This window comes from Herpailurus yagouaroundi, unplaced genomic scaffold (genome assembly GCF_014898765.1).
Source record: "Herpailurus yagouaroundi ecotype Mexico unplaced genomic scaffold, PumYag 193, whole genome shotgun sequence".
In the NCBI taxonomy this organism is placed as follows: Eukaryota; Metazoa; Chordata; class Mammalia; order Carnivora; family Felidae; genus Herpailurus; species Herpailurus yagouaroundi.
Window position 1 is genome coordinate 8858645 of NW_024412424.1, and position 26569 is coordinate 8885213.

Here is a 26569-nt window from a genome sequence, read left to right on the forward strand (position 1 = left end):
GACAATGGAACAGACTGTGCTGGCCGGCTCCTCACCAGCCTGTCGGAGAGCTACAACTGCCTGTGGCCCACCGTTCCATGGGCTCGGCCGTACTTGACCTTCTTGACCTTCTGTGTGGCACATGTGCCTTTTACTCCAGCAGCCTGTTTTGGAGAACTTCAGTGAAAAAAGAGGTTTTTCTGTGACCTTCAATGCTGAGGGGTGCCCAGGAGACTCTTCCCACAGCTGTGCAGTTGGAAGATGTGCCAGCACACAGCCCAAGAAAGCCCCAGCTAAGGCTCTTGTTCTATTCCCTTTGCAGGTCATTACTCCCTACACTTTGACGCCTTCCACCACCCCCTGGGTGACACCCCCCCGGCCCTGCCTGCCCGGACTCTGCGCAAGGTAATGTATTGAAGCAACAACCCCACAAGAGTGTGAAAGGAATCTTCTTGTCTGCTCTGGAATCTCCTGGGTCTACAAAAAAGAACCACAGCCCTTCCGTGCTCCTCTGTCCCAGAGCAACCAGCCTGGCAGAAGCTGGGGGTGGCCAGAGCCACACTTGTGATGCAGATGACCCATGTGTCCTGCAATCAATGCAGTGGGGACAGGGAGGTCAGAGGGTCCTGGGGACAGCAACACACGAGTACCCTGAATGCGTCAGCAAGGGGCAGTGAGGGGCTTGGGGGCTCCCTGCTGACACCACTAGGTATCGATGCACTATAGTTCAAGAAGTGAAAAAACATTTCCATGGTAGATCAGAGAGCATTTTACACTAGAGGCCAGTCAGAAGCAAGAAACAGGAGGCAGCAAAGCCTTATGAAAACTCCTTTTCTGCATGTTGGAAAAGACAGACTCTGTCACAGATTTTAGCAACAGAATGCGTTCATCTGGCCCATGTCCCCTGGGGTTCTTCCTGCTCTCTGCACTGGCCTGCCCACCCAGCCCTTCTGTCAGCACCCCAGAGCCACATGGGATATAAATGCCTAGCAGCCAGGCCAGGGCCATTTTTGTCCACAGAAATGTAGCTGATTCTGGGGTTCCACTGGCTTGCTGGGAGGCAGCTGCTGAAGAAACAAATGTGTAGCCAATATGTGCGGGTACTTGGTCCTCTCTTCACCTAGTGGGCCAGCCCACCTGTCTGGAGAAAGGGATTCTAATATGCCCACCCTTTCCTTTGCAGTCTCCTCTCCACCCTATCCCAGCCTCCCCCACAAGCCCCCAGTCAGGTCTGGACGGCAGCAACTCTACACTGTCTGGCAGTGCCAGCAGCGGCGTGTCCTCCCTGAGCGAGAGTAACTTTGGGCACTCCTCAGAGGTCCCACCTCGAACTGACACCATGGACTCCATGCCGAGCCAGGCCTGGAATGCAGATGAAGATCTTGAGCCACCCTACCTCCCTGTCCACTACAGCCTCTCTGAGTCCGCCGTTCTGGACTCCATCAAGGCCCAGCCATGCCGAAGCCACTCAGCACCAGGGTGTGTCATCCCTCAGGACCCCATGGACCCACCTGCGCTGCCACCCAAGCCCTACCACACCCGCCTGCCAGCCCTGGAGCACGATGAAGGCGTGCTGCTACGTGAAGATGCTGACAGGCCTCGGGGCCTGCACCGCAAGGCCTCGCTGCCCCCAGGGAGCGCCAAGGAAGAGCAGGCCCGCATGGCCTGGGAACACGGCCGAGGGGAACAGTGAGGGGCAAGGAGGCGGCTGGGACGCCGCCCTCTGTGAGCAGCTTGCCCATCCACTCCAGGTCTGAAAAGCAAGTCCCCTCGCCAGGGAGCCAGAGAGGCCTGGCACTCAGGAGAGAACCACCCCGAGTCTACGTTCTACTGCCGTGAACTTGTGTGTTGCCATGTACAGAGGCCGCAGCAGCATGAAGGGTTGTGGCTTCTCTTTTTATTTCATTTTCTACGTTTCCATTCTATGGGTTTTCCTTTCTTTCCTTTGTGCAGTAGATGCTTTCTTCCTCCTGCAGTTCCAGACCACGTGGAGCTATATGGAGATATTGCACAGAGAGAATTGCTTTGCAGCTTTGCAGGGCCCAGGGGTAGGCGCTCCAGGCCCTCCCTCCAGGGCAGAGATGCACAGAAGAATGGAAATTGCACTAGGGACTTCTTCTGTTGCTGTGTGGACAGAAGAACTCATGGTTGTATTCAGGGATCGCAAGGACCACGTGGACTACATGTCACAGGTGGACAAGGGAGCTACAAGCCGTTTTGCACAAATGCCTACCCACCTGCCCACTCTTCCATCCAGGAGTGCGAGACTGAGGGGCTGCTTGAGCCAACCTGCCAGCTCAGGCATGTGACCTGGCCTAACTGCATGCCCAGGGCACACTGCCAAGCTTCCATGGGCCAGCCCTGTCTCTCACTCTACCTTGGATTTTTCCATCGCTTTTATTTGACCATTTGCTCCCTTACATTCTCCATACACCTCATGCCCTGCAGGAGCCCCCTTGATGAATGGATCTGCAAAGGTTATCTCCCACTCTCTGCCCCCTGGCGCTTGTGTGGGGGTGTGGAGCCAGAGGCCCTAGCAACCTTCTTCCCCATGGCCCAGGAGGCTAAGTGTTGAGAGACAAGCTGGTATAGAGCGAGGCTGGGGTGTGGCAGGGGCCAGAAATCCTCTTTCAGAAGTGGCCAGAATGCCTGTCATCCAGTTCCTGAATCAGGGATTTTCAGCACTACCTCTGAGCAGTGGGGCTGGCTGCCCAGCCAGGCTTCCAGCCCTGAGGACTCGTGGTAAGGTTCAGCAAGCTTCTAGGTAAAGAGGGTGGGAGGAAGCCCCTCCTTTGGAAGCAGAGAGCCACACAGGTTGAATTATCCTCTCTCAAGTGGCCAACTGTAGCTCACCGCCCCCCCACTCCCTCCAAGCCCACGGGGACCACCACTCAGGGTTCAGGGTGGGCAGGAGGGCAGTTTCTCCAGCCTTCCCAGTCTTTTGGGCAGAGCGCAATGGTATCTTTATAGGAAACTTTTTCAGGTCAGGGCACAGATTTTTCTCTTGGTTTATTATTTGGGGGTGGGGGGGATAAGGTGGGGTGGCAATAGTATTTTACCAGGGTGCTTCTAAGTTACTTAAAAAAAAAAGTCTACAAAATTTTTTTTTCATTTGCATAAGTTCACAACTTTGATGGTCACAAGGCTGCCTTCTCCTTATTGAGCAGATGTGTTCTCCCCTAGTTCCTCTTCTGGCCAGGCCCTGGGCCCTAGACATCCATCCTTTCCCCCACAGCCCACCTTTCCAAACAGACAAGGCCAGCCAAGGTGTTCTTTTCTTATAAACAAATGCCAGCTTATTGAACAGGAAATGCCAGCAAGTAACCAATTGGGTAGATGGAGGGCTACATTACCTTCAGAGCATCTGGGGGTGTCTCCCACCAGTGTGGGTCATTTCTGATAATTATAAGGATAGCTCTAGGTAGAGTGGGTGAGTCATGGCAACCCTGACCTCAGAGGGCAGGCGTAGAGTATGTGGTGTTCACAAGTGTTAGAGAGTTGGGGGCTAGCTCTGGATTTGAATTTTAGGTAGAAGGGCATCTTTAGATTTTAGGGCACTTCTGAACCTCAATCCCTGGACAAGGCAGTCATCACATAAGAACATCGACCTTCTCCACCTTGTAGCACAGGAGGGTAGGGAGGGCAGTGTGGGTTGTGGGTTCGTTTGGCCTTGCTTTTTTATGTAAGGTAAGCTAGGTTTGTCTTCCCTTTCCATTTTCCCTAACTGGATGAAAGGACATAATCCAAATCCCTTTTTTTGGAGAACGGCCAGTCTGAGGGGAAGTGGGAGGCCAGAAATGAGAATCCTCTGAAAAGATTGTGAAATACTGATTTTCATTCTTTCAAGCTTATTTGTAAATACCTATTTGAATGCTGTGTATTTGTACAGGAATTTGAGCAAAAAATGTATAGAGTGTGATGTCCAATTGGTATTCAGCCCTATAAATGTGTTTTTAACCTCTGGCATTCTGTGCTTATTTAAAATAAGAAAACTTCTAACCATTTTTTTTTTGTGTATTTATGTTTAAAAAAGTGGTTTAAAAATTATCTTATACCTGTACCAGAAAGCAAAGTTAAGACTTGTGTCCCAAAAGGTATTTTACTGTATATATTGTGGTAGCATGTTCTAAATCCAACAAGTAATGTGAATTTTAGATGTAAATATCTGCCACTTGATTCTCCCCCTTTCCCCACTCCTTTGACTGCTGTGATGTGAATTAAAGATGAATACCTGATACTGACCCACTGAATTCACTGAATGGGAGCAGCCCAAGTGCCCCTCTCCATCCCTTGTCGCTGGGCTCCAAGCCCTTTAGCCCCATAGAAACCTCTCTGCACGGAGCACGGAGCCAGCCTTTTCCACGCCCTGCCTTCAGACAGCCAGCCAAGCCCTGCACTTGGAAGGGAGGGCAGCCAAAGAGGAAACCCCCTCAAGTGCTCGTCGGCTGACTCGCGGGCCCCCACCCAGGAGGCGCCCCCGGCAGCCGGAGATCCTGAGGCTCGGTGGGAAAGCCGGAGGCGGCGGGCCAGTCCTTTAGCTCCCCGCTGAGGCGGGCCGGCTCGGATCGTACAGCCACAGCACCTAAGGAGGCCAGGCGCTCCCCGAGGCCTAGGACGGCCGCTCGGAGGGGGCCCTTCCAATGAGAAATCCTCCAGCCCAGCTTCTGTCCACCCCGGCCGGCGTCCAGTTAGCTCCTACAGGACGGGTTCCGGCCTGATGCGGACATTCAGACCCGGTCGGCAAGCCTCGCGGGCGCAAGAGCTCCCGCAGACGTTCCCGAAGCCTGGATCCTCCGCCCACGGTATCGTTTGAAAAAAGAAAGAACCTCCCCGAAACCTGGCCTGCAGCGGTCTGCTCTCCCTGCCTGCCCTTGGGGCCCCGGGGCGGGGAGGGGTTTTTCGGGCAGACGTGGGTCCCAGAGCAGGGACTACTCGGGACAAGTCTGGCGCAAAGCTGAAGCCGAACCCCACACCAGTCCTCTGCGCCAGTCAGCGATGCCCCGCCTCTGTCACAGCGGCTGCCCCTACTCAAGATGGTGGCCCGGACCCCTTCCGCCGCCTTCGCGGCCGCTTCCTGCCGATCCCCCTGGTTCAATCAGCGGCCGACAACTGTCTAGGGCCAAGGGCGGGCGAAGCTACCAGCCAATAAGAAAGGGCAGCGTGGAGCGGCCCGTCTGGGCTCCCGGGCGCGTGGACCAATGAGAGCGCGGCGTGTGGGAGGGCGCGGGGTCCGCCCGCCAATGGGGAACTACGGCGCGCGGCCGGGACCCGGAGGCAGCTCCTCACGGCGGGCGCGGTTCAGTCCGGCAGCGGCGGCGGCGGCGGCGGCGGCGGCGGTGGAGGAGGAGGAGGAGGATGTGGGCCACGCAGGGGCTGGCGGTGGCGCTGGCTCTGAGCGTGTTGCCGGGCGGCCGGGCTCTGCGGCCAGGCGACTGCGAAGGTGCGGCGGGGCCGGGGTCCGCGCACCGAGGCCGGCCTGGCGGCGGCTCTGAACCCACCCAGACCACGGAACGGCCGAGAGGCCGGGGCTGGAACGGGCGGGGGCGGCGGCCGTCCCAGCGGGGTCCGCCCGAAGAGGGGCGGACGCCGGCCTAGAAAACAGTTCCTGGGCCTAGGAAACTGGTCCAACAAGAAAAAGTTGGGACTAGATCGTGCAGAAAACTTGGCTTGAAATTGAGATAACGCCGGAGTTTCTTTCCTTTCCCATCACGGGCAGAGGCTCTCCCTGGCCCAGGTCGGGAGTCCCCAGGGCCGGCCATGGGCACCATTCTGGGGCCGGTGGGCCTGCGAAGCCGCACCTCGGGTTCGATGTTGTATTTGGAAATGAGAAGCATTTGGATTGTTTTTGTCTTCGCCCTCCGGTTTGGCCTCTTCTGAGGTCACAGTGAGTCCATCCCAAGGACACGTGTTCAATCTCGGCTTAAACTTTATGGAAGGAGCAGGGAGGAGCCATGTGTGGGTCACTGGGTGATGCTCGTTCCCCATGTGCCCTAGGTGTACCAAGGGACCCCAGCAACCCGGAGGTGGGTTCTGCCCACCCGTGGGCACCTGAGAAAACCCGGTGATGGAAAAACTCATCTCTCACCTTGTCTGCTATTTAAATTGATGACGGAGTTCCCTCCTGGTGGATTGGGGTGCACCTTGGTGATTGCTGAGCATCTCCCTTCCCTCTCTTTTCCAGTCTGTATCTCTTATCTGGGAAGATTTTATCAGGACCTCAAAGATCGAGATGTCACATTCTCACCATCCTCTGTTGAAAAAGAGCTTATAAAATTCTGCCGGGAAGCAAGAGGCAAAGAGAATCGGTTGGTGAGTAGCTGGTTACCCTCCCTGGCTGGCCCTGCCCACTTGCCTGTTCAGGAGGTTAACTGTTCTGTTAGTATGCTAGTGTGGGACTCCTGTCTCCAGTGTTTTCATGAATTCTGCAGTTGTGAGGTTTTGTTACCCTGTTAGTATTGAATGAGCACGTACTGGGTGCTGGGCACTGGGAGTATCAGTGGGGAGAAATGACAGGCAAACAAATGACAGCAGTGGGATGAGTGTCCAGCAGAAAATAGACCACGGTGCACTGGCAGAGAGGGGAGATGCTGATTTAGGCAAAATAGTCAAGAATCTCCCTGAGGAAGAGTTGTCATTGCAAGGCAGGAGGGAAGAGCATCCCAGGAAGAGGGAACAACCATGTGAGTGTTCAGAGGCCACGTGCAAGGACACAAGATAACAAAGTGGGCACAGGGTACGCCAGTGCTGAATTGGGACAAGAGCCCTAATGAAATGATGATTTTTGTAGCTTTAATTTCCCTGGCAATCGCTGGTTTGTCTTTTTTTATTTTTATTTATTTATTTTTTAATTTTTTAAATGTTTTTATTTATTTTTGAAGGAGAGAGCATGAACGGGGGAGGAGCAGAGAGAGAGGGAGACACAGAATTGGAAGCAGGCCCCAGGCTCTAAGCTGTCAGCACAGAGCCAGATGCGCGGCTCGAACTCACAAACTGTGAGACCTTGACCTGAGCCGAAGTCAGACGCTTAACCGACTGAGCCACCCAGGCGCCCCTGTGTGTCTTTTTTTTTAAAGGTCTGAATCCTGGTGACTCTTAAACTTATTTGGAGGTTGTCAGCTCTGGGACTGAGCATGTATTAAGAGCCCAGGGTTTACGCTGACTGAATCTGACCGCTGGTACAGAGAGGGCGTGGGGAAAGGGGGTCCTGGCAAAGAGATGTTTTGAGATATCAGTGTGTTGTGGAGGAGAAGGCTTTCAAGGGAAACCTCCTGAAGGTCATTGTCCTTTCTTGCTGCAGTGCTACTACATTGGGGCCACAGATGACGCTGCCACTAAGATCATCAACGAGGTGTCGAAGCCCCTGGCCCACCACATCCCTGTGGAGAAGGTCTGTGAGAAGCTCAAAAAGAAGGACAGCCAGATCTGTGAGCTAAAGTATGGTGAGTGTGGCTAAACCTTATTTAACAAACACGGACCCTCTGAGCTCAGGCATTAGGAGTCAACTTTGTAGCTGGGAGAGGCAGGTGAGAAATGAGAGCCTCGTGAGTTTTATAGCCGGGTAGACTGTGCTAAGTGAGGGGCAGGGTGGATCTGGCCTTATGGGTGGAGGTCTGAATAGGGCTCACTGAGGAGGTGACATTCAACATACTTTGGAGGCAGGCGGTGGATTAGCCAAGGGGAACAGCTAAGGGAAGAACATTCCAGGCTGAGCAAACAGGCAGTGCAGAGGCAGCCAGAGGCATGGCAGGTAGACAGGGCACAGAGGGCCTTGCAGATTGGTGAAGATTTGGCTTCAGATCTTTAATCTGTGTCAAGTTGGGAACATGGGATTTTGAGCAGAGAAGGGATGTGGTCTGACCTTTCCTGGCCATAAGCTCTGAAGGCCCAGCAATCTTCCTCATTTTGAAGAGAAATGCTGTGTGCAGACAGGCAGGCCAGGAGTTCCAGCTGCTGCAGCATCTCTCTTGCCGACATTACTGGTGGGGAAAAGCAGGCCTCAGAAACAGGACCAGGAATAGTTGTCCTCGTCTGTAAAGTTTAAGCAGCACCAGCATATTTTACTGTGACTTGAGTGTCCCAAGGGCCTGTGTTTGTCCACTTGTGTCAAGGATGCCCAGTCTCCTGACCGTGACCTGACAGGCTGTTGGCTCAAGGTCTCTCTGTGGTCACAAGTGGTTGTGGAGAGAGTAAGCTCTTGACCAGGGCCTGTGTTGGGAAATTGGAGCTAGGGGGTCTCTCTGCTCTGTCACCGTGGAGCTGTCATTCTACAGTGACTTGATCTCTACTGTGACTATTTTTCAAGGCACTTGGATTGGGAACCACATTTCTCCTGTAAGGTTCCTCCTGTAAGAACCATGTAGCCCCCATCCCTGTCCTTGGCAATACTGCATGTCTGGGTGGATGCTGCCAGCGTGAGACCAGCCTTCCGGTGAAAGGGCCCAGGCCAGTTCCCCCAGTTCAGGGCAGTGGGCACAGACACACACCTGCAGGTGTCTGGAAACGTCTGTCCCTCTCAGACCAGTAGGACTGCTTGTTTTAGCAGATGGGACGCTGTGCTGGGGTGACCCATCCCAGGACTATGAGGGTCCGTGGCCGCTCCCACGAGCTCTCCCTACTCTCTCCTCCAGACAAGCAGATTGACCTGAGCACAGTGGACCTGAAGAAGCTCCGGGTTAAAGAACTCAAGAAGATCCTGGACGACTGGGGGGAGACGTGCAAAGGCTGTGCGGAGAAGTCTGACTACATCCGGAAGATTAATGAACTGATGCCTAAATATGCCCCCAAGGCAGCCGGTTCACGGACTGATTTGTAGTCTGCCCGCCCCCCGCTGCACCTGTGGGGAAAGCATTCCACTTGCGTCTTCCCTGCAGCCTTTTTGTAATTTATTTTTTAGGCAGGCTCCTGACAATGTCAGGTGTGAAGCCTGGAGCTCTCCTGCCGATGCTGGCTCTACAGCGCCCCCTGGGGGGTTCACTTTGTTCTGTTGCTGGTTTACTCTAGGACTTCAAAGTGTGTTTGGGAATTTTTTATTAAAGGAAGAACATTTCTAGCTGTCCCTGGAGAATTAAAGTGAATCTGAAATAGGATTTCAGCCCTAACGAAGATCCCAGCAGTTTATGCTTTCCAGTTCACAAGAGTTGTCTGCTATCTTCACATCTGCCCCTTGGCCGCCAGTGCCGGAGATGCCAGGCAGGACACGGGCTGAGGCATGGGGGCTCGTGCAGGACTGGAGGCAAGCCCTGGAGAAGACTGGGTCCCATGCCTCACCCCGAGGTGACTTGGAGTGGAAGTCCCACCTGGGGAGCTGGAGGCCGAACAGCCTCTTGGCAGAGCACAGGGGGTTGAATCTGGTGTGCAAGGGAGGGGCTTATATCAGGGCTGGGTCCGAGCAGGACTGAGGGTATGTTTAGTATGGTTTTCTGGAATGATGACTTCAGTAGCTGCCTGTGTTCAGTACCATCACATTTCTAAAGATGCTCTTGGGCTGGCTTCCTCCACCAAGCACCATCCAGATCTGGCCATCTACTTGGTCATCTGAGTTTGTGGTGTGGGGTCAGTCCCAAGCCTCTGATGCCTAATTGGGGTTTTGTGAGATATGCAGGGGTCGGTTTATACAAAGAGTCAGTGAGAGCTTGCCTTTTGCCTTTATTTACCCAAGATAAGTCTAAAATAGTTGAGGTCTTATCCCCAGTGTCTCCAGAGTCTGGTTTTTTTAGTTACTTCTGGGGTTGGCTCTTGGGGAACCCAGTTGTCAGTGTAAGCTGTGGCTTGGTGGACACCCCTCTGCTTCTCGGGCCTGCAGAGACCACCTGAAGGGAAAGACCAGTAGTGCTTTTCCAAGAAAGACTTCAGTCTTCCTTTTTTGCAGTTTATTTATACAGTTGCTAAATTCAGTTTGCCTACACAGGCCTTGTCACAGCCTGCAGTGGCATCCACTACTGCAGTGGCCCCACATTTTGCACATCTGCAACACCACATCTAAGAGGAAAGCAAGGCTGAGCCACTTCTCAGGCCAAGACTTCCTTGTTTTGGAGAATGAGCTGTTAGGATCTGACAAGCGCAGTGTCCTGAGCCCCTTACAGGCACTGGGAAAATCCACAGCTAAAGGCAGAAGCCTTAGGAGATGGATGGCCATGGCCTATAGGCCACACTGAACACAAGAACAGGGAAAACAACAACCGCTCCCACTGTAGGGCTGACCCCCGAGGTTATCTATGAAAGGGTTAACTCGTCCCTTCTGGAAGTGTAGGTCAGTTCTGGCAATGTTACAGGTGTTTTCGTGTAAGCTTTCCCCCTTGCACCTGCCTCAGCTGTTCCAGGAGTGGTTTGTTTATGGTTGTGGGAGGAGGAGGAGCTGGTAGGCTTTAACCCACCCCACAGTTGCCTTGCTGAAGTTGGGTCAGGTTCTGCAATGCTTCCAACAGCTCTCGGGGGAATGAAGCCATCCTGAGGGGGCTTGGGCGCCTGGGCAGAATTAATTCCACCCACCCCACTGGCCCCACATCTCGCCTGGAGGTGAACAGAAGGGCCCTGGTCAGCCAGAGGTAAGCGTGGCAAGCTGTGGTAACTACTGGATTTGGCTTTGTCTTCACCCATGGCTCCGTGGCCCTGTCCTTACAGCCCACTGTCTGCTCAGGTGGCTGCAGGAGAGGGTGGGCCCAGTGGCGCCAAGGAGCCTATTCCCACTTGGTAAACGGCAGGTTTGCTGGCTCGCCTGCCAGGTCTGGCCTTGTGCATTCAGAGCCCATGGCCTCGCGGCCTTTACGGCGATCACTGCATAGGATACCAGAACGCTGAGGATGCCTGTTCTGTGGGCGGTGGGTCCTGGACGGGGCCTACGGAGGTTCTCGCGCCTGTCCATTCCGGACCCTAGTCGGGAGACGGCCGTGGTGGGGATTTGGGGGAGGCCACCTAAAGAACCACTGGGTTAAGACCCGGGAGCCCGGCGCCCACAGACGCTGCCACTCCTACTCCACGCGTCGTGGGACACCCAGGGCCCGCAGCCCACGGGGGTCAGTGTCAGTGCAAGCCAGCCTGGCTCTCAGGAGGGCCATGAATTTCCGCGTAGTCCAGAGCCTTGGCCGCGGGGTGGCGTCAGAGCTCACTTTCAAGACCACCCGGGGTCACGTGGCACGGAGAGGCGCCGTCCGATGACGTATGCCGGCGCAGCTCTCGCCCCGCCCGCCGCCGGGTCACGTGACAGTCCGGCGCAGCCTGATAACGCGACGCCCGGCCCCTGGGCGCTGCTCCCGCCCCGCCCCGCTGCCACCGCCGCGCCGAGTCCTTTTGTCCAAGATGGCGGCGCCGGGGGCGCTGCCTCCTCGGCCGCCGCCGCCGCCGCTGTGAGGGGCCTGCGGGCCGCCCGCCCGCCCGCTGCGCCGGCGCCATGAAGAGGCAGAGCGAGCGAGACTCGAGCCCAAGCGGGCGCGGCTCGTCATCGTCGGCCAAGCGGCCGCGGGAGCGCGAACGGGAGGCGGAGGCGGGCGGGCGGCGGGCAGCGCACAAGGCCTCGGGCGGCGCCAAGCATCCCGTTCCAACGCGGGCCCGCGACAAACCCCGCGGGAGCGGGGGCGGCGGGGGTGGGCATCGCGACGGCCGCGGCGCCGGGGACGCGAATCACCGTGCGAGCAGCGGCCGCTCCTCGGGCTCGGGCGCCGGCGGCGGGGGACGCGGCGGCAAGGCCTCCGGGGACCCAGGCGCTTCAGGTGCTTCGCCCCGCGCGTCTCCGCTGCCGCCACCTCCGCCGCCGCCCGGGACCGAGCCCGCGGGTCCCGGCTCGTCGGCGGCCGCACCTGAGTACAAGACGCTGCTCATCAGCAGCCTGAGCCCTGCGCTGCCCGCCGAGCACCTCGAGGACCGGCTCTTCCATCAGTTCAAGCGCTTCGGTGAGATCAGCCTGCGCCTGTCGCACACGCCAGAGCTGGGCCGCGTGGCCTACGTGAACTTCCGGCATCCGCAGGACGCACGCGAGGCCCGCCAGCACGCCCTGGCCCGCCAGCTGCTGCTCTACGACCGGCCGCTCAAGGTGGAGCCCGTGTACCTGCGCGGCGGCGGCGGCGGCAGTGGTGGCGGCGGTGGGAGCAGCCGGCGAAGCAGCAGCAGCAGCGCTGCCGCCTCCACGCCGCCCCCAGGTCCCCCCGCCCCCGCGGACCCGCTAGGCTACCTGCCACTGCACAGTGGCTACCAATATAAGCAGCGCTCGCTGTCCCCCGTAGCCGCCCCGCCGCTGCGGGAGCCCCGTGCTCGCCACGCCGCCGCAGCCTTTGCCCTGGATGCTGCCGCCGCTGCCGCAGTGGGACTATCCCGGGAGCGGGCCCTGGACTACTACGGGCTTTACGACGATCGCGGGCGTCCCTACGGCTACCCGGCCGTGTGCGAGGAGGACCTGATGCCTGAGGACGACCAGCGCGCCACGCGCAACCTCTTCATCGGGAACCTGGACCACAGCGTGTCTGAGGTGGAGTTGCGGCGGGCCTTCGAGAAGTACGGCATCATCGAGGAGGTGGTCATCAAGAGACCTGCCCGTGGCCAGGGCGGTGCGTATGCCTTCCTCAAGTTCCAGAACTTAGACATGGCCCACAGGGCTAAGGTGGCCATGTCAGGCCGGGTGATTGGCCGCAACCCCATTAAGATAGGCTATGGCAAGGCCAACCCCACCACTCGCCTCTGGGTGGGTGGCCTGGGACCTAACACCTCACTGGCCGCTCTGGCTCGGGAGTTTGATCGCTTTGGGAGCATTCGAACCATTGATCACGTCAAGGGAGATAGCTTTGCTTACATCCAGTATGAGAGCTTGGATGCAGCCCAGGCTGCCTGTGCAAAAATGAGGGGCTTTCCCTTGGGTGGTCCAGACCGAAGGCTGCGCGTGGATTTTGCCAAAGCAGAGGAGACTCGATATCCCCAGCAGTACCAGCCCTCACCCCTCCCCGTGCATTATGAGCTGGTGCCAGATGGATATACCCGGCACCGAAACCTGGATGCTGACCTGCGGGTGCGGGATAGGACCCCCCCACACCTCCTGTACTCAGACCGAGACCGGACCTTTTTGGAAGGGGACTGGACCAGCCCTAGTAAAAGCTCTGACCGGCGAAACAGCTTGGAGGGCTACAGCCGCTCGGTGCGCAGCCGGAGTGGAGAACGCTGGGGAGATGGGGACCGGGGCCTGCCCAAGCCCTGGGAGGAGAGGCGGAAGCGGAGGAGCCTTTCCAGTGACCGCGGGAGGACAACCCACTCCCCTTACGAGGAACGGAGCAGGACCAAGGGTGGTGGGCAGCAGGTGGACCGGGGCTCTGATCGCACTCCTGAGCGCAGCCGTAAGGAGAACCACGCCAGTGACGGGACCAAGGAGTCAAGCAGCAATTCTCTCAGCAACAGCAGACATGGGGCTGAGGAGCGGAGTCACCACCACCACCATGAGGCTCCAGACTCTTCCCACGGGAAGAAGACACGAGAGAGCGAGCGCAATCATCGGACCTCTGAGGCTGAGCCCAAGCCTCTGGAAGAGCCAAAACACGAGACCAAAAAGCTCAAGAATCTTTCTGAGTATGCCCAGACACTGCAGCTGGGTTGGAATGGGCTCCTAGTGTTGAAAAACAGTTGCTTCCCGACATCTATGCACATCCTAGAGGGGGACCAAGGGGTTATCACTGGCCTCCTCAAAGATCACACTTCTGGGAGCAAGCTGACCCAGTTGAAGATCGCCCAGCGCCTGCGACTGGACCAGCCCAAGCTCGATGAGGTCACACGGCGCATCAAGCAGGGGAGCCCCAATGGCTATGCAGTGCTTCTAGCCACCCAGGCAACCCCCAGCGGGCCTGGCACTGAGGGGATGCCCACGGTGGAGCCAGGCCTACAGAGGCGGCTTCTCAGGAACCTGGTCTCCTACTTGAAACAGAAGCAGGCCGCGGGGGTGATCAGCCTGCCGGTGGGTGGTTCCAAGGGCAGAGACAGCACGGGCATGCTCTATGCCTTCCCGCCCTGTGACTTTTCACAGCAGTACCTCCAGTCAGCACTGAGGACATTGGGCAAGCTAGAAGAAGAACACATGGTGATAGTTATAGTAAGAGACACTGCCTAGCCCAGACCTGTTTCCAGCTCCGCATTTGTGTCACAAAAGCAGTCATTTTAAAATCTGATTCCCCACCTCCTACTCCCTTGGTTTGAGTTCTCTGCTGGGTTATTTTGGTTCATTTGGTGGGGGACGAGAGTCCTGACCCCTACCAACACTAAGTTCTTAGATTTTTGAGGGTTTTTTTACAGCGATGAGCAAAGGGACTCCTGTCACATTGATTTCTAGTGTACAAGATACTGTCTGCTGTGTTCTGTATTTTTTTATTTTTTAACTAACTGTACGGAAAGTTGTCAGTAAAGCCTTTGTCAGAGGATGGATTTTTAATCCTGTTCAGAGTCTTGGTTTAATCAAGTTTTTCCCCACTGCACACAAATGCGCCATCTTTGCGGCACTGGTGTAGCGCAGAGTTCTGATGGATTGTCCGCTATCAGTCCCTCAGCTCTTTGGGCTGGGTCAGGACTGCGTTCACATTTTTAACCTTGGCTGAGAGCAGGTGGGCTTCAATTTGCCTCTGGACCCTACCTTGCCTGGCTGAGCAAAGCCCATGCAAAGGAAAGGGGTGAGCCTAAGGTCTATAACCAGCAGCTGTGGTAGTTTTGGAGTTTTTGTTCTCTTGCCCTAAACGTGCGTGTTCATCCACTTGAGGTGTAGCTGTTGGACAAGGTGCCCGATCTTGAGGTCTTTTTGCGAGCCGGTAGTCTAGCAGTTGTGTGGTCTTGTAGTCATGGGGAAGAACAGTGTAATATTGGTGCCAAGGGGCCTCGTTCTCACATATCCATGCAGGCTCCCTCTCTTGTTCAGCCTCGCAGCCTTAATGTGGTAGCCCAGGAATGCTCAGTTGGAGACTGAGCTGCCTCAAACTCCCAGGGACACTAGAGGCCAGATGTCGGAATGGAGGGTGACAGGAAGCTTCTCTGGGCTAATTCTTGAACTTGACCCAATGTTTGTGAATTCTGGTTCTTCCTTTGGTTATTCATGGCTGATGTGTCAAAGGAACAGGCCTCTGCCCAGTAACTAGAGCTTTTGTGAGGGACATTGAATCCCCAGACGGAAGAATTTTTGCAATGCTGTAAGGGAACATGATGGGTTAGGAGGATGCTCTTAACTGGCTTACCTGTTTCTCAGGTGCAAGGTAAGAGAGAGTGCCTCAGCCTCTTGCCCTGCTGCTGAGGTGGAACCACTGGAAGAAAGGTGCTTCTGTGGGGAATGCGGTCACAGGTACCAAGCTTTGGCTTGTTGGCTTGAATGGCTTTGACTAGCACTGCCCAAGCTAGGGGGCAATGTGGAGGCATCCTTGAGCTGGGAGGGACTCTTTAAAAAATTACTAATGCTGTCATCACTGGTCTCTAGTGAGGTCATAGGGCAAATGAAGCCAGCACCATTGGAGACCAGGGAGGGAAACCAGTCATACAGCAGTTGTCACCGTGTCCCAAAAGGCTCATTGTCAGAGCTGAGGGACAGCAGAAGCCCCAGTAAGAGAAATGAACCCCCAAAAGGCCAGGAACTCTAGGTTCTGTGGGCCATGCCACTCTCCTGGCCTGGCCCATTACCCCAGCTGGGGCAAGGCAACACAGGTGACAGCCAGATGTTTTGAGACAGTTGTGAAGTGGAGGCTGAGGCTCAGTGTATCCTGCATGGAGAATACATGCTTGTCCACAAGGACAATGAAGGAGGTGGCTTTTAGGGACCTTGGAGATTTAAAATGAACAGGGTAAGGTGCCTGGGCAAGTACTGCTCACTGGGCTAAAGCTGGTACTCATGAGAGAACAAGCATGTTCACAACAGAAAACCTTAACAAAGGAGGTGTTAAATGTGTTTATTTGTCTGTTTGTACTTGAGCTGTGGCAACACCTGCAGGGTATCTAAGCAAGTCTATGGTGGGGGGGGGGGGGCAGCTGACCACAGCTCCACCATCCTGGGGTAGCTCATAATGCCAGGAGTGGCCCTTATCTTGTTCAGAGCAAGCGAGGTAGGGGTGACCTGAAGGCACAACACAGGGCTTCCTGCAGATCTTCGAGAAATGCCTGGGTCACACACAGGCCAGAGGTGCCTTGCCCCTTAAGTCCCAAACTTCTCTGGGCTGATCCTTCACAGAGTGGGTGCTCAGAACCCAGAATACTACACCTCCTAGCATTCCCAGATGGAAACCTGGAGAAGACACTTCAACTCTTGACTTGTCCGCTCTTCAGGGATAGGTGTTCTCTGTTCCCAAAAGGAAATACAGAGTTTTAGTAAAGAGCCATGCCTACTGTGTGACCTTCCTCCTCCTCTTCCTTGGACCCTCTTCTCAACCACTTCCTTCCTTTGGCTCTTAAGACAAAGCAGGTTCTGTGACCTTCTCTCAGGCCTTGGCCAGCACTAGTAAGGGTAAGTCAGGTGGTCAAGGCACTGGTTGATTTCAGACTGCTCCAGAGAGAACAATTTAACTGCAGGCATCAAGCACCTCCACCTGGGGGTTCGGGTCCTCTCTCAGGGGTTGCTTTAAAAAAAAAAAAAAAAATCAACCTGAGGCCAAAAAAAAAAAAAAAAAAAAAAAAAATGTGAAGAAAAGTTTGCCTCCTCATTGGTTTCCTAGTATTGTACAGATTTCTTCCTAAGTGACTCCAATCTTAAGCCCTGGTATAGTAAGAAATAGGGCTGATGTCTCAAGCCTCTCAGGGCGCTTCCCTAAAGGCACGTTGTCAAGTCAACCAGAACTTTGCTTTCCTGCTGGAGGGCCTCATCTCCACCCCAGAGACCCGTAGGCACTCCCAAGAGCTGCTGGCAGAGTTTAGGGACACAGCCAGTGGCTCAGCTGAGTTCCTGTCTAGAATATAGCGCTTTTACTTTTGGCCTTTTAACCTGCTTTCTTCTGCATCCAGCACCAGCAATCAAGGCTACACCACGGGTCAGGTGTTAGCAACCCACTAAAGCTGAGGCATGAAGCTGAGACCTCTGCTCTCTAAAGGACCAAGAGCTAACTACCTGTCTGACACAGGCCCGTGTTTGTGTGTGTGACAAATTGTATGGTATTCCAAAGCCCGACAGGGCTCTGCCAGCCCGTGGTGAGTTTTAGCCATGTTGTCTTGCTTGTTTACTTCACAACCAAATTTGTCCCCTCTTCTCTTGGCAAAGGGAGAAAAATGTCTCTAGCCATGTGATACCTACATAATAGAAACCAAGAAGCTATTACTTGAGCGAACTCAAAAGGAAGAGACAGGTCTGTTTACTGGGAAGGAAAGCAGGGTGAGGTGGGGTCAGTGAAAAGGTCAGAGCATGTGGCACTTCCCTGGCAGTAGCGCAGTTTTAACCAACCGCAGGCTGATTTTGGAGGCCCAAGACTGCATCTGCAAACCCAGGCTGCCCAAGCCCCCGCTGCCCCCAAACCGCCAAAAGTGAACAACTCCGGTCCGCTATCACTGTCCCTTAAGGAAACTGGTGACAGTCACCCACCCGACTATGGAGATGGCCAAAACGTTTTCACTCCTTAGCTTTGCCAGCATGTTTCTCCAAAACTCCCCAGGACCCCTAACTTGCCAGTTCCACCAAACACGTACGGCAGAGCTGCCTTCTTGAGTCAGTCTGGGACAGAGAGATGTGCCCACGGTGGACAATGCCCAAGCCTCTCCTCCACCCCACGTGGTTGATTCTCGGGCACAGACCGTTACTCCCTCTGGAGCATGGCTGCAGACCAGGTTTAGACACTGTGACTAAGCTACTTTTCTCCCCAGAGTGCTTTATTTGGGCAGAATGTGTTCTCACCGCCATCCTGGACTGCCTCTCCCAGAAGGCGTCTTCTCTACTGGCTGGCTAGAGCTGCAGGGAAAGGGACCATCACACTTTGGTAAAGAGAACAGGGAAAGGCCATGAACAAACAAAGACAGACTTGTAGTTTATTTTGTATTTTTTTTAAATAAATACACTTTACATTAAAGAAAAAAGGCCTTTGATTTGTAATTTCCACATTGGGGAGAAAGGGAAGAAAAAAATTTTTGAAAAACAATCACAAAGAAAAATAGAGGGAGTGAACTTATATCCTAAGTTCCCTCAACTCCACAAAACCAATATCCACAACGACCTTGCTGCCCCCAAACCATGAAGGTGGGTGAACCTGGGCATTTACTCAGCAAACAAGCAGTGCCTTCCTCCCCACCTCGGGCACGAAGGAAAGCAAATTAACCTGACAGCATATGAGGCAACAAAACAGGTTAAAAAATCATATATTATATTTATAATAAAATATTCTTAATCCTTATCAATTTAAGAAACCACGATTTTCCTTTTCATTTAAATACGTATGTAAAAATGCCTCTGTATTGTTCTTTAGACATCATTTTCTTCCATAGAAAATGAAGTGCAGGGACAAGAGACCTGGTGGATATAAGTTCATACCCTCAGTTATAAATGCCTGTTTTTTTTTTCTTTTTAAGTTTTATAAAAAACTATTTCTTGTTCTTTAAGTAAAGAACGTTATACAAAGAAAATATATTGTGAAATAACCCCAGAGACATGTTCCCCCCCCCCCCCCTTGAGGAAAGAGCTGTCCATCCTAGGAGAAGGGGGGAAGCAGAATAGGGCCTAAACCCTGTTGTCTTTTTGTGGTTGTTATTGTTTTAGAAGGACCCTCAGATTCCAGTGAGGCTCTCTAAGCCATATTCCTGTGAATGCAGGGCATGCAGTTCCTTAAAAGACAGCCCTGGGAGATGGGGAAGGGAAGGTGTTCTGAATTCATCTGACTCAGTTTCTCGCCTGTCAAGAATGTCTTCCACATGATGATGGTCCCTCACTCATTCAGAGATAAGATGATGTCATCTTCCAAATCAGAGTTGTCAGAGCTGTCCGCTGAAAGGGAAGAAGACAGAGAGACTAGGTTATGCACTAGGCTTACAGGAAGCTTTTAGGAAGGAAACACCTACATACACACATTTATGCTTGACCAGAGTTAACTGCCAGTTTCCAGAAAGAAGAAAACACAATTAACTACTTGGAGCTGGCTCTGGAGAATTTACTTGTTGCCAACAGTGGCCACCCTGGGGCCTTTTACTCTCGTGCCTTTCAAAGGGCCTGGATGCAATGCTCTCTGCTTTCTAGAGGTGCTTCCTGCTGGGGACGGGGGGGGGGGGGGGGGGGGTTGGCTAAAGGGACAGGGCAAGCCCTGAAGCTTCTGCATAGCTGCAAAGGGGCAGGGCTGAGGGAGTAGTGACTGAGCCCTTTGGCCTCGTGTCCTTCAGGGATGGGTGCACAAGCCTGCCCGATCCCCCCAGGACTACTAAAAAGGGAGTCCAAGCCCAAGCAAGAGTGAGATTTCTCTTAAACTCTCAACAACTCTCTTATCAAAGACCTCATAAGGGTAGAGACTGTCAACCTAGGATTCATTCCTCTGTAAGTTCTGAATATAATCAGCAGGGAACAAGCTCCCAGAAAGGTACAGGCCAGCATGCAGCAACACCAGAGGAGGAGTACCTAGAAACTCTAGGTTGGAGACCAGCAGGGAGTAGCTATGACACCGTGGAAGGTGGCACCGTGTCTCTGGCACAGGAGGAGCACTCCGCTTGACCATCGGCCTTCTCAGGCAGTGAATAGACCACATTAACAACTCTGGAAGGATCCACTGAGGAATGAAACTAGGCAAAAGAACCTTCAAAATGAGGTAGATACACCATTGTCTGGCTGATCAAGATCAGAGGGAAACATAGTACCTAGGCTCCTAAGGACTCTAGTACTTGCTGAAGGAAGGTGAGGGAAAGGTCTTGGTGCCCCCGTTGATTACAGTTCAGGAAGCCATGAGACCTTTTTAACAAGGTCTCCAAGGAAGTAGACAGATTGTGAGCGGGAGCCTTGCAAATGCCCACAGGCTGTGGAGTTCCCACATAGAGAGGGACACCAATGGTTCCAAGAAATTCCCCATCAGCCTTTCCCAGATACCTGAGAACTCTCAGGAAAGCTGAGGCAAGAACAATGCATGTTCCCAAACCTTCCTTCATTCACTACAATCTCCTTTACAAAGAAAACTGAAGTGGATAAAATGAAACCAGCAAACAGATGGCTGTGATACAAGAAAGCCCTGAATGTAAACAAGAGAGGTAACTGGAAAAGTCAGTGCTTCTGGGCCTACAAGGGCACAAGCACGACCCGACTACTGGTGAGGAGCAGGGATGTCAGGGCAGGAAGATCAGAGAACTAACGTCTGAGCTGAACCAAACGGCCTTGTCAGCTTCCCTGCTGCAAGAACTCCAGGAGGAAGCGCCAACAGAAAAAGGTAGGGCCTGCTCTCCACAGCCAAGCACAGCACTGTGTCCCAGCTGTGGCAGACCTCCAGGGAGTCCCCTAGTGCTCCTGTGATGTATGATCCAACAATGCCAGACCGCCTGCCTGACACCTGACCGTCAGCTGTGCAGCTGCTAAGAGCTTAACAACTGTGCCTCACATCTAAGGAGTATAAATGCAGCTGCACAAGGACTGAGACACAATCTTTAAGCAAATCAGGCACAGGGTCTGAGAGAAGCTTCAGGGTCTGGGTGCAGACTCCATTCTTGGTGGTCAGGTGACAGGACATCTTTCTCTAGCTTCCTTAGCCTCTTCTCACCCTCAAGTGTTGAAGAGCCCCAACCCCAGACTCTGATCAGGACCTCTCCTTCTGAAAGACCCTCTGAGGCAAAGGCAGTCTAGATGTAAAAAATCAATCCCTGCAGTGTTTAACCTGCTGCCTCTACAACACACAAGCTTTTGGGAAAACTGACTGCAACAGAGAAACACACAAGACTTCAGCGTCAAGGTGTTTTCTCTTCCTAGGACTAGGGCTCTGCATGTGAAACTGATCATTGGCTCTCTATAGGACCTGGGCCTAGCAAAGTTATGGGGTGGCACAGGGCTGTGGTTTTCAATAGTCTCAGTGACTTTCATCACATCCTAAAAGGGCTACTACATGAGCTCAGAAAGGTTAAGAGCTAATCTGAGTAGCTCCCTCTGCTCTGCTGTAAACTCCGGGGCGGGGCCGGGGGGTGGGGGTTGTTCTCTACAAAACAGACAGCAATGCAGTACATGCTATATCCATGCTGCCTCCATATCACCACCTCTGTTCTGGAGCCCAAGCTGAAATGTCCTCAAGTTGTCGACTATTACAGCATATTCACATCATAAATATTCCCACCAAAATAAAGTAATATTCTCATTGCTAAAAGAATTAAGGTTCTCCAGATTACCTCTTGGGCCTGAAAGAATTTCCTAAAGAGTTAATAAAGGAGGCAGTAATTTTACAGGCCAAAAACAAATTTAGTGGCTTTATATTCAAGAATAAAAAAATGAGTGACCATCTCAGGTCAGGAGCACCGCTGCCAGCTGCACTCCTGGCCTTGTTACTTGTAACTGAAGGAAACACAACTTGTGCCCCATGTGGCACTATTCACAGATGACAAAAAGTTCACTAAAAATTGTCCTTTTACTCCCATCAATACTGTCATGTGTCCATGACCCTTAGTCCCTCTTACCTGGCTCTCTGACCATGGCTAGGGACAAGGCAAGTCCTCCTCCACTGAATCACCTCAACCTCCAATATAGAAAAATGGAAGCTGGTAAAGAGCAGACGAGCAGATAGAGAAGGCACTCCCTCCCAACCCCCACAGAGCCTCCTCAAAATACAACTTCACCAAGAGGATTTCTGTAACAAAGTCTCCCCTAAGCCAACTGCCTTCCATCTTGAAGGTTAGAAGCACATGTAACATTTATCCCAAAGAAATTGGATTTGGGTCACTGTGGAATAGAATCTTTTATACATATGTTTAAATATATACCGCAACCACCCTCTGCTTACACACACACACACACACACACACACACACACACACACACACGTTCCTCCTACCACCAAACGCCAACGATTATAAAAACCAAGCTACTATGAAGACGCTTGGCATAAGCTGGGCCTAGGCCAGCACATAGTATTTCCTGTAAATGAATTTCATGTAAATGTTCTGCATCTGTGCTGTTCGATATGGTAACCACATGTGGCTGCCAAGTACTTCAATTGTGGACATGAATGAGGAAATGAATTTTTAATTTAATTAAAATTTTAATGGCTGCATGTGGTTAGTAGCCACCATATTAGGCATAATACCTGCCATAGTTGTGAGAATGCTGGCCGGGTTAGCTACATGACTATGGCTGGGTATCAGAGAGACTGCTCCCCAGTCAGCCAGGGTAGCACAAGGAAGAACCAGGACCACAGCAAGTGCGTCACTGTCAACAGGCAGCCAGATATGTCCTCTTGAAATGGGTAGAGTATAATTGCAGAGCCAGCAAACTCTTAGAACTAACAGCTGGTTTATTTGGGATTCATTAGCATGGTCAGGGGTCAACTTCAGAAACTTGTCCTAAAGAGAAATTAGTAGGAAAATTAGAGGTTGTTCTTGATAACTTTGAGCTGGGGGCAGAGCAGGGGATGAGTGGGCAAAACAGAAGCCAAAGAGAAACATTTGTTGCCTAGCCTCTAAGAAGGCTTAGGCAAAAGCACAGGAAAAGATTCCAACACAAGAGAGCTTTTACTTCTTCGTAACTTTAAAAATAAGGAGGCACAGCACCCCCATAAGCAGCTGCTGACTCGGCTCTGCCCCTCAGGAAGAACTACATTGTAAGGCTAATCCTCTAAAGCAGAAATCGACAGACTATGTGGCCCACCGGCCAAACCAAGCCCACCATGCATGTTTGTAAATAAACTTTTACTTCTGAATCAGAGCCACAATCATTAAATTATGTCTTGTGTCTGGCTGCTTTTACACTACAACAGCAGAGCTGAAGAGCTGCAAGAGACACCATATGGCCCACAAAGCATAAAATACTTAACTGTCCAGCCTTTAAGAAAAAGTTTGCCAACCTCTGTTTTACAGATGAGATAATAGCCTTTTAGTTACACAGCCTGGTGAAAGCAGAGGATTGGAGATGCGAAATCGCTTTTCCTCAAGGTGCCAGAGTGGTGAATCTATAGTTATGGGGCACAGAACCCTGGTGTGGCTTGCTGGCTGGGAGGGTGCAGGGAAGGGACCTCTCCCTGGGTACCAAGATTCAGCTTCAGGGTCAGCCCTACACTTACTGTCCCCCAGGATCAGTTCCACTTCCTCGTCCGCATCAGAGTCCTCGTCCTCCCCATCCTCTCCCTCCTCTAGAAGGTTCGCTAGCTCCTCGTCAGAGGGAGAAAAGTCATTGTCCCCATCCTCCCCTGCGTTCTCGTTGTTGTCATCCTCCTCCAACTCCGCCTCCAGCAACTGGTCAGTGTCAAGCTCATCTAGATCATCAGTGTCGTCATCATCTTCATCGTCATCTTCTTCCTCCTGTTCTTCCTCTTCCTGGTAAGAGAGCATGAGGTCCATTAAGAAAACACAGAGGCCTAAGCCCATGTGGGCCACATGGGGAATCTTTCCCTCCTTCTCAAAGGACAGGGGAGGAAACTGTCAGGAGAGAGAGTGGTAATCTAGATAATCTAATGAAGACTGAGACAGGCCAGACATGTTCCCCAAGATTCTCAAAGCACCTCTCAGATAAGGATTACTGGTCACTCCACAAAGGCATTACTGGTCACACAGCCCTTACCCAAGAAAACACACAACTCACCTCACAGAGGTCTTTGCCAGCAGCATTCTAGGTTCCTAAATAACTAATAACAAAACCCAGGAGGCGCTTCTCTCTCTCTTGCGTCAACCAAACCAAGTAAAATCAGTTGGGGCACTGGAACAAAAGCTTCTACTAGAATCTAAAAAGCAATGCTTTAACAAGACAGAGAAAGAACACAGCTGCTGAGTCAGCTCCTAAGCCCTTCAAGTTCTTGCCCTTGCTCTTATAACCAAGGATGTGATCATCTAATTGTCCAACAAAACTGACTTTTACAATACAGAACATAACAGATACCCACATTTTCGGTTATAAGCCGCACACAAAAACACACAAAAGTATGTTAGAGAAACCATCCTTCCTTCCACATTCTTAAGAGAGCTTTCCAAGGCAGGAAAACTACCAGAAAACTAACAAAATACTTGGTTCTGGGTACCCTGAGCTTTGTAAAGGATACATTCTGGCATCTGCCAGAGTTCAACTTTGCACTAGAATTCAAATTGTGTCCTCTCCTGCTTGAAAGGAAACCAAGACACCTCTGCTTTGATAAGGATGACAGGTGTTCCAAGTAAATGTAACCAACATTCACTTATCCTTCTGCTCAAACACCAACTGTCAACCTTGCCAGTAGCAAAGCGCTTCTTCTAATTCCTGCAATAAAATATAAAAGTCACTTAATACATTGCCCTAATGAAAGCCAAGAAAGAACAAGCCCAACATGCACAGAAAAAAATATGTAGAACACATTTTTAAAAGTGCTGCTATATGGCAATCATTTTGGTTTAAAAACCAAAAATTCTGTGCTCATTTGGCCACTAGAGTTCATCAACTATAATGTAAATTAGGCTCACTCACATTCAGCAGAGTAGCCCTGCTTTACGGACTTTTGATAATTTTGGAACCATCCTTTAGAGACATTTTGACATACTGTTTGACCCAGTGACTTGGACTTTTCAACAATTTCTGGCAGCTATATGGGAAAAACTAATCCCTTTAAATACCCAGTAATCCTAAGGCCTGTACAAACGTGTATATGGTCTAGACCAGAGTTTGTATGTGACTGTGTGTGAAAGCACACAACAGCCTGGTAATAGTGTTCCCATAGCCTTGGCCACATATCACCTCCACAAGGATGGCTAAGTAAGCATTCATCCACCGAAAAAGTGCTGAGAGGGCCTGGAGGCAGTAATGACAAACTGGGACACAGACAAGCTCCTTAGCCCCTACAAACACATGAGCTCATACAAATACTGGGAGAAGGCAGAAGGGTCAAAATTCAGGGAAATAATCCAAAGTGCTTACCAAATTACAACTCTTGCCTCTTTTTTCCAGGCATATTTTCATGGCCTTGACCAAAATTAGTTTAATCCATTAATAAAGTACCACAGTTAAAAACAAGTACATTAAAGAAGAGAATATCGGGGGCGCCTGGGTGGCTCAGTTGGCTAAGCGGCCGACTTCGGCTCAGGTCATGATCTCACGGTCCGTGAGTTCAAGCCCCGCGTCGGGCTCTGTGCTGACAGCTCAGAGCCTGGAGCCTGTTTCAGATTCTGTGTCTCCCTCTCTCTGACCCTCCCCCATTCATGCTCTGTCTCTCTCTGTCTCAAAAATAAATAAACGTTAAAAAAAAAAAATTTTTTAAAGAAGAGAATATCCAAAGCCCTGTGTTTCTTAAGCCTCTATGGGACAATATATAAAATTTAAGATGGCATAATTTTTTATTTTTGATTCTAAAATTAATACATAGTTACTGATATGCATGTTTGGCATTATTTAAAGACTATGGGATAGGCAAAAATGCCCAGGTTTTGGGATCAAACACGCCTGGGTTAGAATCCTGACTTTGCCAATTACATGTTATGTAAACCTAGGCAATTTACATAAATTTTCAATGTCCCATAACTTTTAAAGGTCTACTGTTGAGTGGTTATGTAAAAGGTCACACTGTTCAAACAGTTATCTGTTAGCCAGCAAATTTCAGAAGGCCATTCGCTTTCATTTCTAAAGACATCAAAGCCTAGCTGATCCAAGAGAACTGCGAAAAACCTCCTAAATCAAAAGCAATCCTAGAAAATAAGTCACTCAGAGTGTGAGCTCTGAACCACACATAACATTCCAAATTCCTCCAAAAGACTAAAAATCCAACCCTTATTTAATCTTGATGTAGAAGAAATAGTTTATATATATTCACCCTAGAAGGCCAGGTCTTATAGGAGGACCATGAAAGGGCAAGGGCAAGGAGTAGGAAGGGGAGCTGTACCTGCATCTCAAGTAAAACCCATCACTTCATCATTTATACTCTATGATTAATGACCAACGCTGGTTTAATATATGTTGTTACACATGGATATAGCCATAAACTCACTTTCTAAATTTTAAATCTGAAACCCGAATCATGAAACAGCAGCTCACAAGATCTGTCCAAAATACTGTAGAATCTAATTCTGTGGCTGAACTCAATAGAAAGTCCAGGAAATAATTTTAGGAGCATTCTCTGCTGGTTTTAAGTACCTGGTTGGTAACATAAGCCCCTCTCCTTCAGTGGAAGCCAGCCTTCCACTCATGTTCCACACAGAGGTCCTCTCTGGATGTTGTTACCACAGTCACTCACTTCCCACCCCATACACCTAAACCTCCCTCACACTTCTCTCACTGGCTTCTCACCTTCTCTGAAGAGGGTAAGCTTGCATAAACCGAACTACTTCTCAATCCACATAGGCTCCACATTACTTCCACCTAAACCCTATTCTAGGTCTCTGGACCCACTGCCACCTGCTCAATCATTCCTTCACTCTGTCCCTCTTCCTCTAACACTGGACAGTATGGCTTCGGCCACTGAACCCAAAGTAGACTGATACAATACCTGACTTTGGGATGATTTACTCTGCTTCACAGAGCTGTTGTTAGGATTTGGCGGGGGGGGGGGGGGGGGGGGGGGAA

General features: G+C 51.8%; 4 protein-coding genes across 12 annotated transcripts in view; 3 read left to right on the top strand and 1 right to left on the bottom strand.

Moving 5' to 3' along the window:
* Positions 1–2079, top strand: part of DOCK3 (dedicator of cytokinesis 3) — a 419595-nt gene extending 417516 nt beyond the window's left edge. Inside the window, exons 51-52 of the mRNA XM_040445563.1 lie at positions 302–384; positions 1163–2079. Of these exons, the coding sequence (XP_040301497.1) occupies positions 302–384; positions 1163–1672 (593 nt within the window). The 3' untranslated portion in view covers positions 1673–2079. The remainder of the gene's footprint in view (positions 1–301; positions 385–1162) is intronic.
* A 2617-nt stretch (positions 2080–4696) lies between these two features.
* Positions 4697–9077, top strand: MANF (mesencephalic astrocyte derived neurotrophic factor). Its single transcript, XM_040445564.1, has 5 exons — positions 4697–4781; positions 5183–5419; positions 6161–6288; positions 7277–7418; positions 8607–9077. Exons 1-5 carry the CDS (start codon positions 4697–4699, stop codon positions 8789–8791), a joined length of 777 nt encoding a protein of 258 aa, XP_040301498.1. The 3' UTR covers positions 8792–9077.
* Positions 9078–11271: 2194 nt separating this feature from the next.
* On the top strand, positions 11272–14379 carry RBM15B (RNA binding motif protein 15B). The gene has a single exon (XM_040445508.1). The coding sequence runs from the start codon at positions 11366–11368 to the stop codon at positions 14054–14056; it is 2691 nt and encodes an 896-aa protein (XP_040301442.1). The 5' UTR covers positions 11272–11365; the 3' UTR covers positions 14057–14379.
* A 1462-nt stretch (positions 14380–15841) lies between these two features.
* The window catches only part of DCAF1 (DDB1 and CUL4 associated factor 1), an 89389-nt gene continuing 78661 nt past the window's right edge, over positions 15842–26569 (bottom strand). For 5 of the 9 annotated variants that reach the window (XM_040445504.1, XM_040445501.1, XM_040445500.1 and 2 more), the window contains 2 exons: positions 23115–23367; positions 17897–18871 (listed from right to left, as the gene is read on the bottom strand). In XM_040445504.1, the coding sequence (XP_040301438.1) occupies positions 18813–18871; positions 23115–23367 (312 nt within the window). In that variant the 3' untranslated portion in view covers positions 17897–18812. Of the gene's footprint in view, positions 16253–17105; positions 17194–17791; positions 17846–17896; positions 18872–23114; positions 23368–26569 lie in introns of those variants that run through there. The other 4 variants (XR_005781554.1, XR_005781555.1, XR_005781556.1 and 1 more) reach the window with 4 other exon arrangements.